Source organism: Cucurbita pepo, chromosome 14 (assembly GCF_057944985.1).
Source record: "Cucurbita pepo subsp. pepo isolate OVF chromosome 14, ASM5794498v1, whole genome shotgun sequence".
Classification (NCBI taxonomy): Eukaryota; Viridiplantae; Streptophyta; class Magnoliopsida; order Cucurbitales; family Cucurbitaceae; genus Cucurbita; species Cucurbita pepo.
Genome location: NC_141811.1, coordinates 7,485,017 through 7,502,396, shown reverse-complemented (window position 1 = coordinate 7,502,396; position 17,380 = coordinate 7,485,017). Strand labels below are relative to the sequence as shown.

Genomic DNA, 17,380 nt, shown 5'->3' with positions numbered 1-17,380 from the left:
AATTGGATTGTTATAGAGTGATACTAAGCGTCTATCTTAAGACATTAGAGTGCACAATACTCCTTCCGTGATGTGTAATTAATCAGGGACATTCATGACAACCGATGTTTTTATTTGTATGAATACGTTGAACAAAAATGAGTATGCATAAGCAACTCTGTTGGATGTAATACTAATAGTTGGATAACTTTCATCACCAATGTAATTAAGCCAAAACTCAGATGATGAATGGAACGAGTATTTCTTAGTTTTAAAAAAATGTATAAAGAGAGCACCCTAACACATCATAAGATGTTTAGAAAATAGTCGAAAGCGTCAAGTTAGCTCGTAGGAAGCAAAGGAAGTTCACATCTCTTCAAATAGAAGAGATCATCTGATGTTAGGGGAGAAGATTAAAAAAAATAAGAGATTAAATTCCTCTTTCTCCATTTCTTTATTTGATAGATTGGTATGGACGAACCCATGCATAATTTAATAATGCACATTTAATATGTTACTACCCCTCTCCTCGAAGACATCAACTCTTATCTCATCAGTATGATACTGAAATTATTTTATTTAAACGTTTCATTTCATCTACCTAATAATTTTATTAGTTTCTCTCATTAATATTATTATAACTAAATTTTGTTCAATAATCGTCTTTAATATACTAATTTCTCTCGACAAACACTTCATTGGAAGAGTTGCATGTATCAATAAAGGGAATGAGAAGAAAATAAAGATCGTACTCACAAATTTAGTTAGTAAATTTTATAATTAAATTTTATAATTCAACCATTAGAGTCTCCCACATTTAAAAAATAATTAATGGTAAATTTCTTAATAAATAATAATAATAATAATAGTGAGGATGATAATAATAATTCGAGTAGAAATTCTCTCTCCTCTTCTCTTTAGACCTCTGTAACGACTCCGGAAAGAAAGAAAAAAATAATAATAAATAATAAAAAAAAAAAAGGAAAACGAGAAAAAAAAAAAAAAAAAACTCAGTCGCCAGAAAACCCGCGAGTTTTCCGGCGACCGCCGAGTTTCGCGGAACCCACGTGAAACGACGGCCACAGCACGCTCAGCCCTCAGCCCAAGACACCCAGCACCATCAGGATACCTGCAAAGAGAGAAAAGACAGAAACTACGAGAGAGAGAGAGAGAGAGATTTCGGAAAAAAAATCGGCGAGTGTCCAGTTTCTCCGACGAACCCTCAAACCACCCTCAAACCGACACCAAACGACCTGTTACCACCACGAGAAGGGTCCCTAACGAAAGCACGATAACTCAAGGTGCGTTCTATGCTTCTTCGTAAACGCCGTCGTCGGTAACCGAGGTCAGAAAATTGGGTTTTTCCTAATCGTTCATACATCTGTTGTTTTAGGAACCTTTAGGTCGCAAGACTTCCAGAAAAGAAAGAAGGACGACAAATAAAGAGGAAGAGGAAGAGAGAGGACCGAAATCGGCAACGGAAACGCCGCGGGAAGGAGAGAGAGAAAGCTCGCCGGAAAATCGGCCGAAGTCGGGTAAGGAAGACGAGACCCACGGATCTGGGTCAACCCGAACCCAGAACCCGAGAGGGTCAGCCCATTCTTTCCTCGGCCTCTGCCTTCGGCCCAGCCCAACTACGACGGCCCAAACCTCATACCAGCCCAGAAGTTACGGTTCAATTGAACCAACCCGAGACCAGACCCACGGTCCAATCGAGCCGGCCTACAACCCAAAAAAAAAAAAAAAAAACTTTCGGCCCAGCCCAATAAGCCGAGGCCCAACTGTAGTCTTGGCCCAGTAGCCTCCGCAGCCCGCGACCCGGACCACGACCCAAACCAGACTGCGACCCGACGCTAGTGCGCGACGTGGCTCGCTCTGCTGCTGCCACGTGTCACAGCGGCGCAGGCGGTCCCTCAGCTCGGCTCGGCGCAAACGGCTCGGGCTCCCTCCGACGACGTTCCGGCGGCTTCCAGCGGCTGCTCGGCTTGGCTCACCTATTTTCAGCCTGGTTTCCACTGTTCCGACCCTCCCGAATCTGTTTTCGGCCCCGATTAAGGTATCCGAGGCCGTTTTAGAGCCGTATTTCACATTTATTAAATTATATGTAAATTAATTGTGAAATACTAACGAAAGTGGTGAACGGTGTGATAGGAAACAGACCCCGGCGACGTAGGAAGCAGCTCTCACGGAACGGAAACTTACATTTAGCTATTTAGGGAGTTCTTCGGCCAAGGCCAACCAAGTAAGTGGCCTTACTATAGGATAGGCTAAATAAATTGCATGAGTTATGATGATTGATGATATGTGCAGTATATACATATTTTGTTGAGTGATGCTTGATATGTTTGACGCACGTTGTGGCATTATGATGAGCATGATGATTGCATGATTTTTACGTTAATATGATGATGTTTTTCCATATTGAGCATGCTAGATGATGATGAGTGCCATATTGCATCATGTCGTTAGATCGACATAGGACACAACCCTAAGAGCATGAAAATGATATTAATATAAATATCCACGAGTATGCGTTACCTAGAGTAACAAAGAGATGAGACTAGAGGGTTGTGTCAGAAGAGACATTACGATGGATTTAGAGGGACCTCATGCATTTTGTATGTTCATAAGCATAGGGCTACTTCCCCTAGAGATGATGAGTGCGGACGCGCCCCTTATGTTGAGCGCGAATGCGCACAGGTGCGAAAGCACACAGATGAGGGTGTTCATGAGGCGCATGACACTATGGGGTTCCGCTGAGCTCCGGACGTCGCTACAGATTAGCTTGACCAGAGGGTCCAGGGGGTGTGCGAGCGCCCTGGGGACTCACACTCGCACGTGTGAGTCGTGTGTAGGGAAGTACTACACATCCAATTTGTTCGAGACTGGAGGCCACCCCTAAAATGATTAGAGATAGGTCCCTATTCATGATTGCATGTGTTTGCATTAGCATGGCCCCTATAGTGGGGTCACTTACTGAGTATTTCTGTCGTGTGCCATATTGTTTTTCACGTAAAGGCAAGGCTCCCATGTACGGTTGACGGTGGCATCGTGATCAGAGACTGTGGCGCGTGCATAGGATAGTTGCATATTTAATTCCTAGTCTTGGTTAGGATAGGGCGTTTGCATTTCATTCATTTATATTAATTAATTTGTAATCGTTTTATTTTATTTTTTTGAACTCCAGCACGATGTTTGAAACACGTAAGTCCGGCAGTGTTTTCCAATGTTTAAATGTATTCTGAAGTTTTAAATTTTTCCGCTAATAAAGATGAGCATTCTTAGATTTTTATTCTGCATTAGAGATGAGCATGAGACGTTAGTGACGACTCTAAATATGTGAAAATTTAGGGTCGTTACAACCTCTCCTCTCCGTTCCCTACGACCGTTCTTTGACACATCAATGTTAATGTCGTTGTTCCACATCAGTGTCACTCTCTTCTTCTTCTTCAAAAAAAAAAAAAAAAAAAAAAAAAAAAATCTGAAAAAAAACTCGAACTCCATCCCATCATCGTTAACTTGAAAAGCTACGTCTCGTATCAACAAAAATTTAATTATGAATGAAAAAAGAAAAGAAAAAAATAATCCTACTAAGATTCATTGGGCGATTTTTAATCGAATTTCTCACGTTCATCGTTTAATGCGTTTCTAAATTATTTATTATAAGAAATTTGTAGTGGAGAAATCCATCCATTTTTTTAATTGTTTTTTTTTTAAAGATTTAACAATAAAGTATTGTTTATTATTATTATTTTTTTCCTTAGTCCATAATTCAAACTTACGTGGATGAATTGAATATAAACATCAGATAAGACAAAGAAAGGACCACAAATCGATGCATCGAGGAAAATGAGGAAACAAAAATAAAACATGTGAAGATATATTGTGGAAAGGAAATAAAATAAAAAATAGTTTTAAGTTATAAAAGATTCTTTCTTATCTTAATTTTAATTTTAATTTTGAATAGATTCGACCTTTTTTTTGGAGTCTTAGTCATTTTTTATTATACTTTTAAGGAAGCTCGACTCTTAAAAGGCCTCATACAAATGAAGGGAGTATTCGTTGATTATAAATGCATGATCATTCCCTAAATTAGCAGCGTGTTTCAGTATTTTAATCTTTAAATATAAAAATTCTAAATTAAATAAATAATTTTAATTTTGGGGTGGTGGTACAATAATGCAAAACTATAGGGACTCCGAAACAAAATGCAAATTATTGGAGTGGTCCTCCTCAACCTCCATAAAAAGGTGCGTAAATGAAAGCTCCGATCTCATCCACTCACCCACTGCCAATTAAACTGTAGACGTATGGCTTACTGCACGGCTCACACCTTCCAAATTCCGGCCTCCAACGTCATTTCACGGCCGCGCACTGTCACTCCCTCTGTCGGCGCCGCCGTGTCCTTGTGGCGCCGCCCTTCATCTATTCCATCTATTTCAAACCGCAACATGTCCTTCAAATGCCACGCCATTTCCAAGTGTGATGGTACTACGGTCTCACTTACATCGATATGTTTTTCTAATTTTTCGTTTTTTAAAACGGGATTTTCAATCTTTTGATTAGATTAGAGATATATAATGTTTTTTAATAGTCGAATTATGTTGGTATTAACAATTGATGTTTTTCGACAAGTGTCTTTGCAAGTCTAATTTTACCATTTGTAGAAGGTTTGAATCTCATTTCAACACTTAACTACATAAATGCAGACAAAAACATTACAATTCCTTAATCAAGTCTAATGTTGAATTTGAGGATAAAAATAGACCAATATAATAAATTTCAAATCCAAGAGTAAAAATTGGTTTTTTCCTCCCAAATAGTTTTCTATCATAATATCAATGGCCATCAACGTCTTCTGTGACAGATATCACACCTATTGCAACCGAAGAGGCTCCAGAAGCATTAGGGCCATATTCTCAAGGCATCATAGCCAACAACTTTATATTTGTGTCTGGCTCCCTAGGTCTGATTCCTGAGGTAGCTTCATCATTTTATGATTTTATTTATTGTTATGTTCTACTTTACGTGTAGATTATGTGAATTTTTTAAATGTCTAATCCAACATAACTCAAATGATTAGGTCCACTTACATGTACTTGTAGATTCGTAGTTTCGAATTTCGTGTATGGGTATGCACTTTCTATGAGGTCTAATTGAGTGTGTATGTTTATGATTTAATACAGACAGGAGAATTAATTTCCGATCATGTTGGAGACCAAACTGAGCAGGTATTATTTATTATTTTTTTCATTAGATCTTGTTGTGCTTTGTAGACCCAAAAGTTTTATAAAAAAAATGTTAGAAAATGAAATGAAATACGATTATGCAGGCCCTCAAAAATATAGGTGCAATATTGAAAGCTGGAGGTGCGGCCTATAATAGAGTGGTTAAGACAACTATTATGTATGAAATCCTTTTTCGTATATTTTGAGGTTTTTTTTTTGGAAAATGGTCGTTTTTTTTTTTTTTTTTTTTTTTAGTCTTCAAACCTACATTTTTACAACAATTCTTTGTTGCAGGCTGGCTGATGTAGCAGACTTTGCATTAGTGAATGAAATTTATGCTAAATGTAAGTTCTTCTCTTTCATATTTTTGTAACTTTTTTAGTGAAGAAGATGAAATTGAGGAGTTTTTGGTCTTTTTTACAGACTTTTCCGAGTACCCTGCTCCAGCTCGGTCAACATTTCAGGCTGGAGCATTGCCCAAAAATGCTAAGATCGAAATCGATGCAATAGCTGTGGTTTAAACTATAGTACCTCGACGTGACATGAGCGTGTGAGGGGTTTTGAAGAATGTGATATATTAGTATGGTTCTAAATTTAATAAGTTGGAGATGGCTAAAGGAAGATCCCAAATTAGATGAGGGTTTGTTGCTCGTTGTTACCAACATTATTGTAATAATTTTATTATCTCATGGACATATGCTTTTTAAGCTGTGGAAATGGAGAAAATAAAAGATATTGTTGTCTTGTTTTGTGTGGGGCCTTTCTCATGCTATCATGGTTACTCCAGCAAAATTTTTGATTAATTAATTTCTTTTGTTTTTATTTCATTCTAATTATACTAAAGACTAACCAAGAGACATCAATCATACAATATACTTCAATGAAGATGTGAAGAAAATATTGTTAAAATTATGAAAAGATATTTCAATTCATGCCACATTGAAGAAGAATGAATGATAAAATTATGAAAAGATATTTCAATTCATGCCACATTGAAGAAGAATGAATGAAGTTTCATGTTATAAATTTTGGGTGGATTGCAATTTAGAGTAATTTAGAGTTATTGTATTTTATTAATGTATTTTAGGACTTTTTATTTACATTAGATTACAGTTCCATAATGGTTAATTATGGTCATTAATGTTAGTGCCTTTAATAGTTTCATTTTGAGGCGATATAAAGCCATGTATGTTGTATTTATAAGTAGACTTGGAAAAGATAGTAAAAGGAGCCTTTGTGCTTTCTTTAGCTGATGACTAAGTTTCTTTGCAATTCTGTATAGTTTAGGTTACATGTACAACCATTCAAGCTCGACATGATCAATCTTGCTTGTGGAGTGATTCGAATCTCAAACAAGTGTTCTTGTTGTAACGCCCCGTTAGGTTTAATATATATATATACATGTATGTATTAAAATAAAAATAACAAAATAAAGAAAAGAAGAAAAAAAACTGACCACCTCCTTTAATCTCTTCGTCCATCCCCTCCTTCGTTTAGTATGGAGAGATGGTTATACAATAATGGAGAGATTGGGAAGGAAGGCAGATAATGGAGAGATGGTTTTCTGGAGGAAAAAAATGCATATAATGAAGAGTTATACAATCATGGAGAGATTGGAACGAAGGCAGATGATGGAGAGATGGTAGATAGAGGAAGAGAGATGTCATTTGAAAAGGTTAGTAGTAAGATTTACCTCTTTGTTTATAGGAAGGATATTAGCAATTATTTAGATCTGAGTTGAAATTTAGAAATTATCTATCCATTCAAATTGGTCTAGGAATAGATAGACAAGAAAGAGAGGAAGATAGGGAAAAGAAAGATCTGAAATTATCTATCCATTAAAATTGGTCTAGGAATAGATAGACAAGAAAGAGAGGAAGAGAGGGAAAAGAAAGATCTGAAATTATCTATCCATTAAAATTGGTCTAGGAATAGATAGACAAGAAAGAGAGGAAGATAGGGAAAAGAAAGATCTGTGAGACGTATTCAAATAAAATAAAAACTAAGATTTGGAAATTGGTCCAGGAATAGATAAATAAGAAAGAGAGGAAGTGTTGAATGATCTGAATTAGAAATTATTTATCCGGTTAGAGTCCATTAAAATTGGTCAGATAAGAAAGAGAGGAAGATAGGGAAAAGAAAGATCTGTGAGACATCTGTGAGACGTATTCAAATAAAAAAAAACTAAGATTTGGAAATTGGTCCAGGAATAGATAAATAAGAAAGAGAGGAAGTGTTGAATGATCTAATTAGAAATTATTTATCCGGTTAGAGTCCATTAAAATTGGTCAGATAAGAAAGAGAGGAAGATAGGGAAAAGAAAGATATGTAAGACATATTCAAATAAAAAAAACTAAGATTTGGAAATTGGTCTAGGAATAGATAAATAAGAAAGAGAGGAAGATCTTTAAGATGTATTCAAATAAAAAAAACTAAGATTTGTAAATTGGTTCAGGAATAGATAAATAAGAAAGAGAGGAAGATAGGGAAAAGAAAGATCTGTAATACGAAACTAAGATGGAAATTGGTCCAGGAATAGATAAATAAGAAAGAGAGGAAGATAGGGAAAAGATAAGACGTATTCAAATAAAAAAAACTAAGATTTGGAAATTGGTTCAGGAATAGATAAATAAGAAAGAGATGAAGATAGGGAAAAGAAAGATCTGTAAGACGAAACTAAGATGGAAATGATCTGTGTAAGACGAAACTAAGATGGAAATTGGTCCAGTAATAGATAAATAAGAAAGAGAGGAAGATAGGGAAAAGAAAGATCTGTAAGATGTATTCAAATAATAAAAAAAACTAAGATTTGGAAACAGTATGAAAAGATGTATTTAAATAAAAAAAAACTAAGATTTGGAAAATAGGATGAAAAGAAAAAAAGATCTAAAGAAAGATCTAGAAGGAATAGATAAATAAGAAATAGAGGAAGATAGGGAAAAGAAAGATCTGTAAGAAATAGAGGAACGTATACAAATAATAAAAAAAAAAACTAAGATTTGGAAAACAGGATGAAAAGATCTAGAAGGAATAGATAAATAAGAACTAGAGGAAGATAGGGAAAAGAAAGATCTGTAAGAAATAGAGGAACGTATACAAATAATAAAAAAAAACTAAGATTTGGAAAACAGGATGAAAAGATGTATTCAAATAAAAAAAACTAAGATTTGAAAAATAGGATGAAAAGAAAAAAAGATCTAAAGAAAGATCTAGAAGGAATAGATAAATAAGAAATAGAGGAAGATAGGGAAAAGAAAGATCTGTAAGACCTAAAAAAAACTAAGATTTGGAAAACATGATGAAAAGAAGTATTCAAATAAAAAAAACTAAAATTTGGAAAATAGGATGAAAAGAAAAAAAGATCTAAAGAAAGATTTGGAAAACGTATTCAAATAAAAAAAAAACTAAGATTTGGAAAACCGGATGAAAAGGAAGATCTTTAAAACATATTCAAATAAAGAATAATAATAAAAAAAAGAAGATTTGGAAAACAGGATGAGAAAGAAGATAGGGAAAAGGAAGATCTTTAAAACATATTCAAATAAAGAATAATAATAAAAAAAAGAAGATTTGGAAAACAAGATGAGAAGGAAGATAGGGAAAAGGAAGATCTGGTTTCAAATAAATAAAAAAGAAACGAAGAATTAAATGGATGTGAGAATTAAACGATATAGTAAAGACAAAGAAAAAAAATCTGGGAATAGAATTAAATTAAACGATTTGGATATGGGAGTAGATACATGGAGAGAGAGGAAGAGAAAAAAAAATCTGTCAATAGAATTAAACTATTTAGATATAGGAGTAAAATTAAACCCCTCCCAATAAACTGCTCAAAAGAATTATAGAATTAAACTTGTTTTAGAGAGTGATTAAAAGAATTAGATTTAAATTGCTTAAAATAATTAGATATAGAAGTAGAATTGAACGAAAAAACAAAAGAAAGAAGATTTTAGGAAAGAAAAGAAAATTAGAACCGGTTGAAAATGACAAGTACAGTTCATATGGCAAGTAGAAATAAGTGAGGGAAGGAAAATGGAAAATATGAGAAATTATTATGTTTATATCTCTAGGATATAACATTAAATGTATTATACAAGCCACTTGAAATATTAATAATATTGACATATTATTAATTTAAGTTTTAAGTTTTATTATTCTATATAATTTAGAAACAATGAAAACATGGAATTTGATTTTTATTGAGACGGTTTAGAGCCGTATTTCACACGGTTAGTTGGATTATTAATTAAAATGTGAAATACTAACAAAAGGTGACGAACAATGCGATAGGAAGCAAACCTTGGCAACATTTGGTGTAGTTCTGGAGGAACGGGAGCTTACGTTAAATAAATTAGGGAATACTTCAGCTAAGGCCAACCAGGTAAGTGGTCTTACTATAAATAGGCTAAAAAATTGTATGAGTTATGATGATGTATAAACTGTCGTACGATGCGGTGAGTTATGATGATGTATGAGTTATGATGATGTGTGAGTTATGATGCTTGATGATATGCGTAATATATATATATATATATATATATATATATATATATTTCGATGATTGACGTACTTGATATGTTTGATGCACTTTGTGGCAATATGATGAGTATGATGATTGCGTGACGTTTACCTTAATATGATGATGTTTTCCATATTGAGCATGCTATATGATGATGAGTGTCATATTGCATCATGTCGTTAGATCGACATAGGACACAACCCTAAGAGCGTGAAAATGATATTAATATAAATATCCACGAGTATGTGTTACCTAGAGTAACAAAGAGATGAGACTAGAGGGTTGTGTCAGAAAAGACATTACGATGGATTTAGAGGGACCTCATGCATATTATATGTTCATAAGCATATGGCTATTTCCCCTAGAGATGATGAGTGCGGACGCGCACCGTACGATGAGCGCGAATGCGCACAGGTGCGAAAGCACACAGATGAGGGTGTTCATGAGGTGCATGACACAATGGGGTTCCGCTGACCTCCGGACGTTGCTACAGATTAGCTTGACCAGAGGGTCCAGGGGGTGTGCGAGCGCCCTGGGGATTCACACTCGCACGTGTGAGTTGTGTGTAGGGAAGTACTACACATCCAATTTGTCCGAGACTGGAGGCCACCCCTAAGATGATTAGAGATACGTCCCTAAATCATGATTACATGTGTTTGCATTTGCATGGCCCCTATAGTGGGGCCACTTACTGAGTATTCTTCGAAATACTCATACTCAGGCCGTGTGCCACATCATTTTTCAGGTAAAGGCAAGGCGCACTTGTACGGAGGACGGTGGCATCGCGAGCAGAGACTGTGACACATGCATAGGGTAGACTCATATTTAAATTTCTAGTCTTAAGTTAGAATAGGTTGTTTTGCATTTCATTGTTTTAAATTATTTTGTATTTATTTTTGTTTTCTCTAAATTTCAGTATTTCATATTTAAACACGTAAGACCATGACTGTGTTTTTCAGAAAACAAGTTGTTTTGAACGTTTTTTGAAGTTTATGTTATCAATTATGTTCATGTAAGAGTTATATTTCTCCATTATAGATGAGCATGAGACATTAGTAGCGACTCTGAGTATGTGGAAATTTAGGGTCGTTACAGTTGGTATCAGAGCTCTAGGTTTTAGATTCTGTAGACTAGCCTACAATGTAGGCTTGGCACGTTCCATGGTCCCAACGTCGATGCCCCGTCACTGTCAGGTACGCCTTGCACAAGATAAGAAAAGAGAAACGTTTTCAAACTCGCATGCATTTTTATGTTAATGTTACTGAAATTGTTGTGATATTTCACGTATTTTTTTAAGAGCATGATGTGATGTGTTGCATGCTGAGTGATTTTGTTTGCAATATGATGTGAACTTAGTAGATGTGATGCATAGCATAATTTCATAGGTAATGATCCTTAGACTTAAGAGATGCTATCTTTGTTTCTAGAACCATGCTGCCTAGACCATGCGAAAGAGTAAGACGAGGCAGGGGACAACCTCCTGTTAGAGATAGAGGACGAGGTGTGGCTGAAGAGAGCCCACCTCGAGAGGGATTAGAGACAGGGTTTGAATTAGAACCCTTATTGTATGTATGGTCGGCAAGCAGCCCTGAGAGGGTAGACGTAGTAACTAAGGATAGAGTAAAGAATGACCAAGCAATAGTAGCCGACCAAACTCTAAGCGTAGTTCTAATAGTAGTAAAGATGACCGACTTCGACGTAGTACTAGGCATGAATTGACTAGCTGCAAACCATGCTATTATAGAATGTCACAAAAAAAAAAAAAAAGTGATATTCTCACCATCGGTGGGACCTAGCTTTAAATTTAAAGGCACAAATGTCGGGGCTACCCCAAAGGTAGTCTCGATGATGAAAGCAAAGAGACTAGTCCAACAAGGCTGTTGAACTATATTAGCATGTGCCGTAGACATAAGAGGAAAAGAAAAGACCCTAGAAAACATGTCCATCGTAAACGATTTCCCAAATGTGTATCCGGATGACCTACCTGGAATACCCCCTTCCCGAGCGGTCGACTTCATCATCGAACTCGAGCCGGGAACTGGGCCTATTTCTAAAGCACCCTATCCCATGGCGCTAGCAGAGTTGAAAGAACTCAAGGCGCAATTAAAAGACTTACGGGATAAAGGGTTCATTTGACCTATCATATTCCCCTAGGGTGCGCCAGTGTTGTTTGTTCAGAAGAAAGATGAATCGATGTGTTTGTGCATCGATTACAGAGAATTAAATAAGAGAACCATAAAGAACAAATACCCTCTGCCTAGAATAGAAGACTTATTCGATCAACTAAGAGAAGCAACGATATTTTCTAAGATAGATCTGCGGTCAGGTTACCATTAAATAAAGAGTAAAGAAAAAGATGCACCAAAAACAGCGTTTAGGACAAGGTATGATCGCTACAAGTTCATGGTGATGTCATTTGGCCTCACCAATGCTCCAGCTATGTTAATGGAGTTAATGAACCGAGTGTTCAAGGACTGTCTAGACACTTTTGTGATCGTGCTCATTGATGACATCCTAGTGTACTCAAAAACAGACTTGGAATACCAGGAACACCTCTAAAAAGACCTAGCCACCCTAAGAGAGAACAAGTTGTATGCCAAGTTCTCAAAGTGTGAATTTTGGTTACGATAAGTCTCTTTCTTAGGATACATGCGACAAAGGGTGGAGTATCCTAGATCCTACTAAGGTCAAAGCGGTCACGAAGTAGGAACGCCCAACTTCGGTAACATCAGTACAGAGTTTCTTGGGACTAGCGAGATACTATTGAAGATTTGTGTAGGACTTCGCTAGAATAGCCTCGCCTTTGACACAGCTAACGAGAAAAGGGGTACCATTTATATGAAATGATGCTTGTGAGACAAGCTTCCAAAACCTAAAAGAGAGATTGGTAACCGTCCCGGTATTCACGGTTCTCAAGATCTCAGAAGAGTATATAATCTATAGTGATGCCTTCAAAGAATGGAATAGGATGTGTGTTAATGCAACACGTTAAAGTTGTTGCATACACGTCCCGTCAACTAAAAGAATACGAAGATAATTACCCTACCCATGACCTGGAGTTGGCCGCTGTAGTGTTCGCGCTGAAAATTTGGTGACACTACCTGTATGGAGAGAAAATTCAAAGTTTAACCGACCACAAGATTTTAAATATTTCTTCACCCAGAAAGAGTTAAATATGAGACAGAGAAGGTGGTTAGAATTGGTGAAGGACTACGATGTAGATATCTAGTACCACCCTGGAAAAGCAAAATGTGGTCGCAGACGCTTTGAGTAGAAAGGCGGCCCACTCTTCGCCCCTCATTACGAGGAAGTAAGGGTACAAAGAAAATTCGAGGGAGCCAACATAGTTGTAGCGACCGAGAGAGTCATGGCACAACTGGCCCAACTTACAGTGCAACCTACACTTAGGCAAAGAAATGTTACCTCTCAACGAGAGGATCCAAACCTACAGAAAGTCTTAAGCCAGCTAGTTGAGAGTCTAGTAATGGATTCTCAAAGACCTCAGATGAAGGGCTATTGTATTAGGGACGCCTATATGTCTCGACAATAGAGGAGCTAAGGAAAGAAATACTAACGAAGCTCACAACTCGCCATTTGCCATGCACCCAGGAGATACAAAGATGAATTTAAAACAACACTTTCGGTGGAAGAGCATGAAGAGGGACGTGGCCGAGTTTGTGAGCAAGTGCTTAGTTTGTCAACAAGTGAAAGCTCCTAGATAAAAGGCGGCAGGGTTGTTGCAGCCCCTAAGCATACTAGAGCGGAAGTGGGAAAGCATAGCAATGGACTTCATAGTAGGATTACCCAAAACGCTTAAAAGCTATACAATGATTGGGTAGTTGTCGATAGGTTGACCAAGTCGGCACACTTCCTACCTGGGAAAGCTACATATACAGTTGACAATTGGGCATAGCTGTATGTGAAAGAAATAGTAAGACTACATGGAGTCCCAGTATCTATAGTGTCAGATCGGGACCCATGCTTTACGTCAGCGTTCTAGCTTGGACTTCAAAAAGCGCTGGGTACCCGCCTCGACTTTAGTACCGCCTTCCACCCCCAAACAGATGGACAAACGGAGTGTTTAAACCAAATTCTAGAGAACATGTTACGCGCTTGCGTACTAGATTTTAAGGGAAGTTGGGATTCCATACTCCACCTCATGGAATTCTCGTATAATAACAACTTCCAAGCCACTATTGGTATGACACCATTTGAGGCCTTGTATGGGAAACGGTGTCGGTCCCCACTATGTTGGGACGAAGTAGGTGAAAGAGAGTTAGTAGGACCCGAGCTGGTTCGACTCACCAATGAGGCTGTTCAGAAAAATTCGAGCGAGGATGCGTATCGCTAAAAGTCGACAGAAAAGCTACGCCGATGTAAGGCGTAGAAGCTTAGAGTTCGAGACAATGGGCCTAGTATTCCTCAAGGTGGCACCTATTTAAGGTGTCTGGAGATTCGGACGTACGGGCAAGTTAAGTCCTAAATTCATTGGACCATTCGAGATCCTAGAGCGAGTTGGTCCAGTAGCGTATAAGTTAGCCCTACCTCTAGCCCACTCAAGAGTACACGATGCATTTCATGTGTCGATGCTGAGGAAGTACATTACGAACCCTATCCATGTAATAGACTATGAACCACTCCAACTCAATGAAGATCTGAGTTATGAGGAAAAACCAATAAGAATCTTAGCAAGAGAAGTAAAACCATTATACTACAGAAACATTGCGTTCATTAAGGTGTTGGGGCAAAATCACCACACTGAAGAGGCCACGTGGGAGTGTAAGGACGAAATAAAAGAAAAATTCTCTGAGTTAGTATACGAGTTGGAGACTTTCGAGGACGAAAGTTCTTTTTAGGGGTAGATAATGTAACGCCCCGTTAGGTTTAATATATATATATATATATATATATATATATGTATGTATTAAAATAAAAATAACAAAATCAAGAAAAGAAAAAAAAACTGACCACCTCCTTTAATCTCTCGGTCCATCCCCTAAAATACCTCTTTTATTTAGTATCAATAATTCAGCAAAAAAAAAAAAAAAAAAAAAAAAAAAAAAAAAAAAAAAAAAAAAAAAAAAAAACAGAAATAGAAAAAAAATATTTTTCGGGAGGAAAAAAATGCATATAATGGAGAGATCGTTATACAATAATGGAGAGATTGGGAAGGAAGACAGATAATGGAGAGATGGTTATACAATAATGGAGAGCTTGGGGAGAAGGCAGATAATGGAGAGATGGTTTTCTGGAGGAAAAAAATGCATATAATGGAGAGATGGTTATACAATAATGGAGAGATTGGGAAGGAAGGCAGATAATGGAGAGATGGTAGACAGAGGAAGAGAGATGCCATTTGAAAAGGTTAGTAGTCAGATTTACCTTTTCCTTTTATACAAAGGATATTAGCAATTATTCAGATTTGAGTTTGAAATTCCTTTTATACAAAGGATGTTGGATCTCGATAATCGCCTGGGAAATCCTTTATTTTCGGTGAGAGGAAATTGTCGACAGGGTTGTTGGAAGAAAAATAAAATGCGTAAAATAACAGAGAGAATGACGGAAAGTTTGACTGCTCTTCAAAATCAGGTTGTTAAATCTTCTGAACAGATTTCCTATTTAAATATAACCTATAAATCTTCTGAACAGATTTCCTATTTAAATATAACCTATCCTAACATTGTGTAGAGAGTGGCCAACTGAATCTGTGCCACTTCCTAGAAAATTGCCGTCTAAGAATTAGCTCAAAATCCCGTCTAAGAATTAGCTCAAAATCAGGTTGTTAAATCTTTTGAACAGATTTCCTATTTAAATATAACCTATCCTAAAAATGGGTGGAGAGTGGCCAACTGAATCTGTGCCACTTCCTAGAAAATTGCCGTCTAAGAATTAGCTAATCCATTCGACGTGTTTGTCAAATGGTCAAATGGAGAATTAAATGTAAACGTGTGAATCTAAATAAGGAAAAACAAAGGTTTTATCTAACAAAGGATATTAGCAATTATTCAGATTTGAGTTTGAAATTTAGAAATTATCTGTTGAATGATCTGAATTAGAAATTATCTATCTAGTTAGAGTCCATTAAAATTGGTGCAGGAATAGATAGATAAGAAAGAGAGGAAGATATCCATTAAAATTGGTCCAGGAATAGATGGATAAAAAAGAGAGGAAGATGAGGAAGATATCCATTAATTGGTGGGGAATAGATAGATAAGGAAGAGAGGAAGATGAGGAATAAAATTGATCCGGAATAGATAGATAAGAAAGAGAGGAAGATGAGGAAGATGAGGAAGATATCCATTAAAATTGGTCCAGGAATAGATAGATAAGAAAGAGAGGAAGATATCCATTAAAATTCGTCCAGGGATAGAGAGGAAGATATCCATTAAAATTGGTCAGGAAGAGATAGATAAGAAAGAGAGGAAGATGAGGAAGATATCCATCAAAATTGGTCAGGAATAGATAGATAAGGAAGAGAGGAAGATGAGGAAGATATCCATTAAAATTGGTCCAGGAATAGATAGATAAGAAAGAGAGTAAGATATCCATTAAAATTGGTCCAGGATAGATAGAAAGAGAGGAAGATAGAGAAAAGAAAGATGGAAGAAGTATTCAAATAAAAAAAAACGAAGATTTGGAAAGAGAAGGAAGATCTTTAAAACATATCCAAATAAAAAATAATAATAATAAAAAGAAGATTTGGAAAACAGGATGAGAAGGAAGATAGGGAAAAAGAAGATCTGGTTTCAAATAAATAATAATAAAAAAAAAAAAGAACTAAGATTTGGCAAACATGATTGAAAGGAAGATCAGGAAAACATATTCAAATAAAAAAAAAACTAAGATTTGGGAATAGTAAAGCTAAAGAAAATCTGGGAATAGAATTAAACTTCTAAACAGAATTAAACAAATGTGAGAATTAAACGATTTAGATATGGGAGTAATACATGGAGAGAGAAGAAGATTAGATTTGGAAATAGTAAAGACAAAGAAAAAAAATCAATCTGGGAATTAGAATTAAACTGGTGAACAGAATTAAACTAGATATAGTAGTAAAATTATACCCCTCCGAATAAACTGCTTAAAACAATTATAGAATTAAACTCCTACACGAGAGTGATTAAAATAATTAGATTTAAATTGCTTAAAATAATTAGATATGGAGGTAGAATTGAACGAGAAAAAAAACAAAAGAGAGAAGATTTTAGGAAAGAAAAGAAAATTAGAACGGGTTGAAAATGGCAAGTACGGTTCATCTGGCAAGTACTGTAAACAGAATTAAAATATAACATAGAAGAGAAATAAGTGAGGGAAGAAAAATGGAAAATATGAGAAATTATTATGTTTGTATCTATAGGATATAACATTAAATGTTAATTATACAAGCCACTTGAAATATTAATAATATTGACATATTATTAATTTAAGTTTTAAGTTTTATTATCCTATATAATTTAGAAACAATGAAAATATGGAATTCGATTTTTATTGAGACCGTTTAGAGCCGTATTTCACACGGTTAGTTGGATTATTAATTAAAATGTGAAATACTAACAAAAGGTGACGAACGATGCGATAAGAAGCAAACCTTGGCAACATTTGGTGTAGTTCTGGAGGAACGGGAGCTTACGTTAAATAAATTAGGGAATACTTC

The 17,380-nt window shown here is 36.0% G+C and overlaps 1 protein-coding gene across 1 annotated transcript; it reads left to right on the top strand.

Moving 5' to 3' along the window:
* Positions 1–4,243: 4,243 nt before the first annotated feature.
* On the top strand, positions 4,244–5,956 carry LOC111810485 (uncharacterized). Its single transcript, XM_023697192.2, has 6 exons — positions 4,244–4,467; positions 4,847–4,959; positions 5,166–5,210; positions 5,312–5,385; positions 5,502–5,551; positions 5,631–5,956. The coding sequence occupies exons 1-6, from the start codon at positions 4,290–4,292 to the stop codon at positions 5,726–5,728; spliced, it is 558 nt and encodes a 185-aa protein (XP_023552960.2). The 5' UTR covers positions 4,244–4,289; the 3' UTR covers positions 5,729–5,956.
* The last annotated feature ends 11,424 nt before the right edge of the window (positions 5,957–17,380 follow it).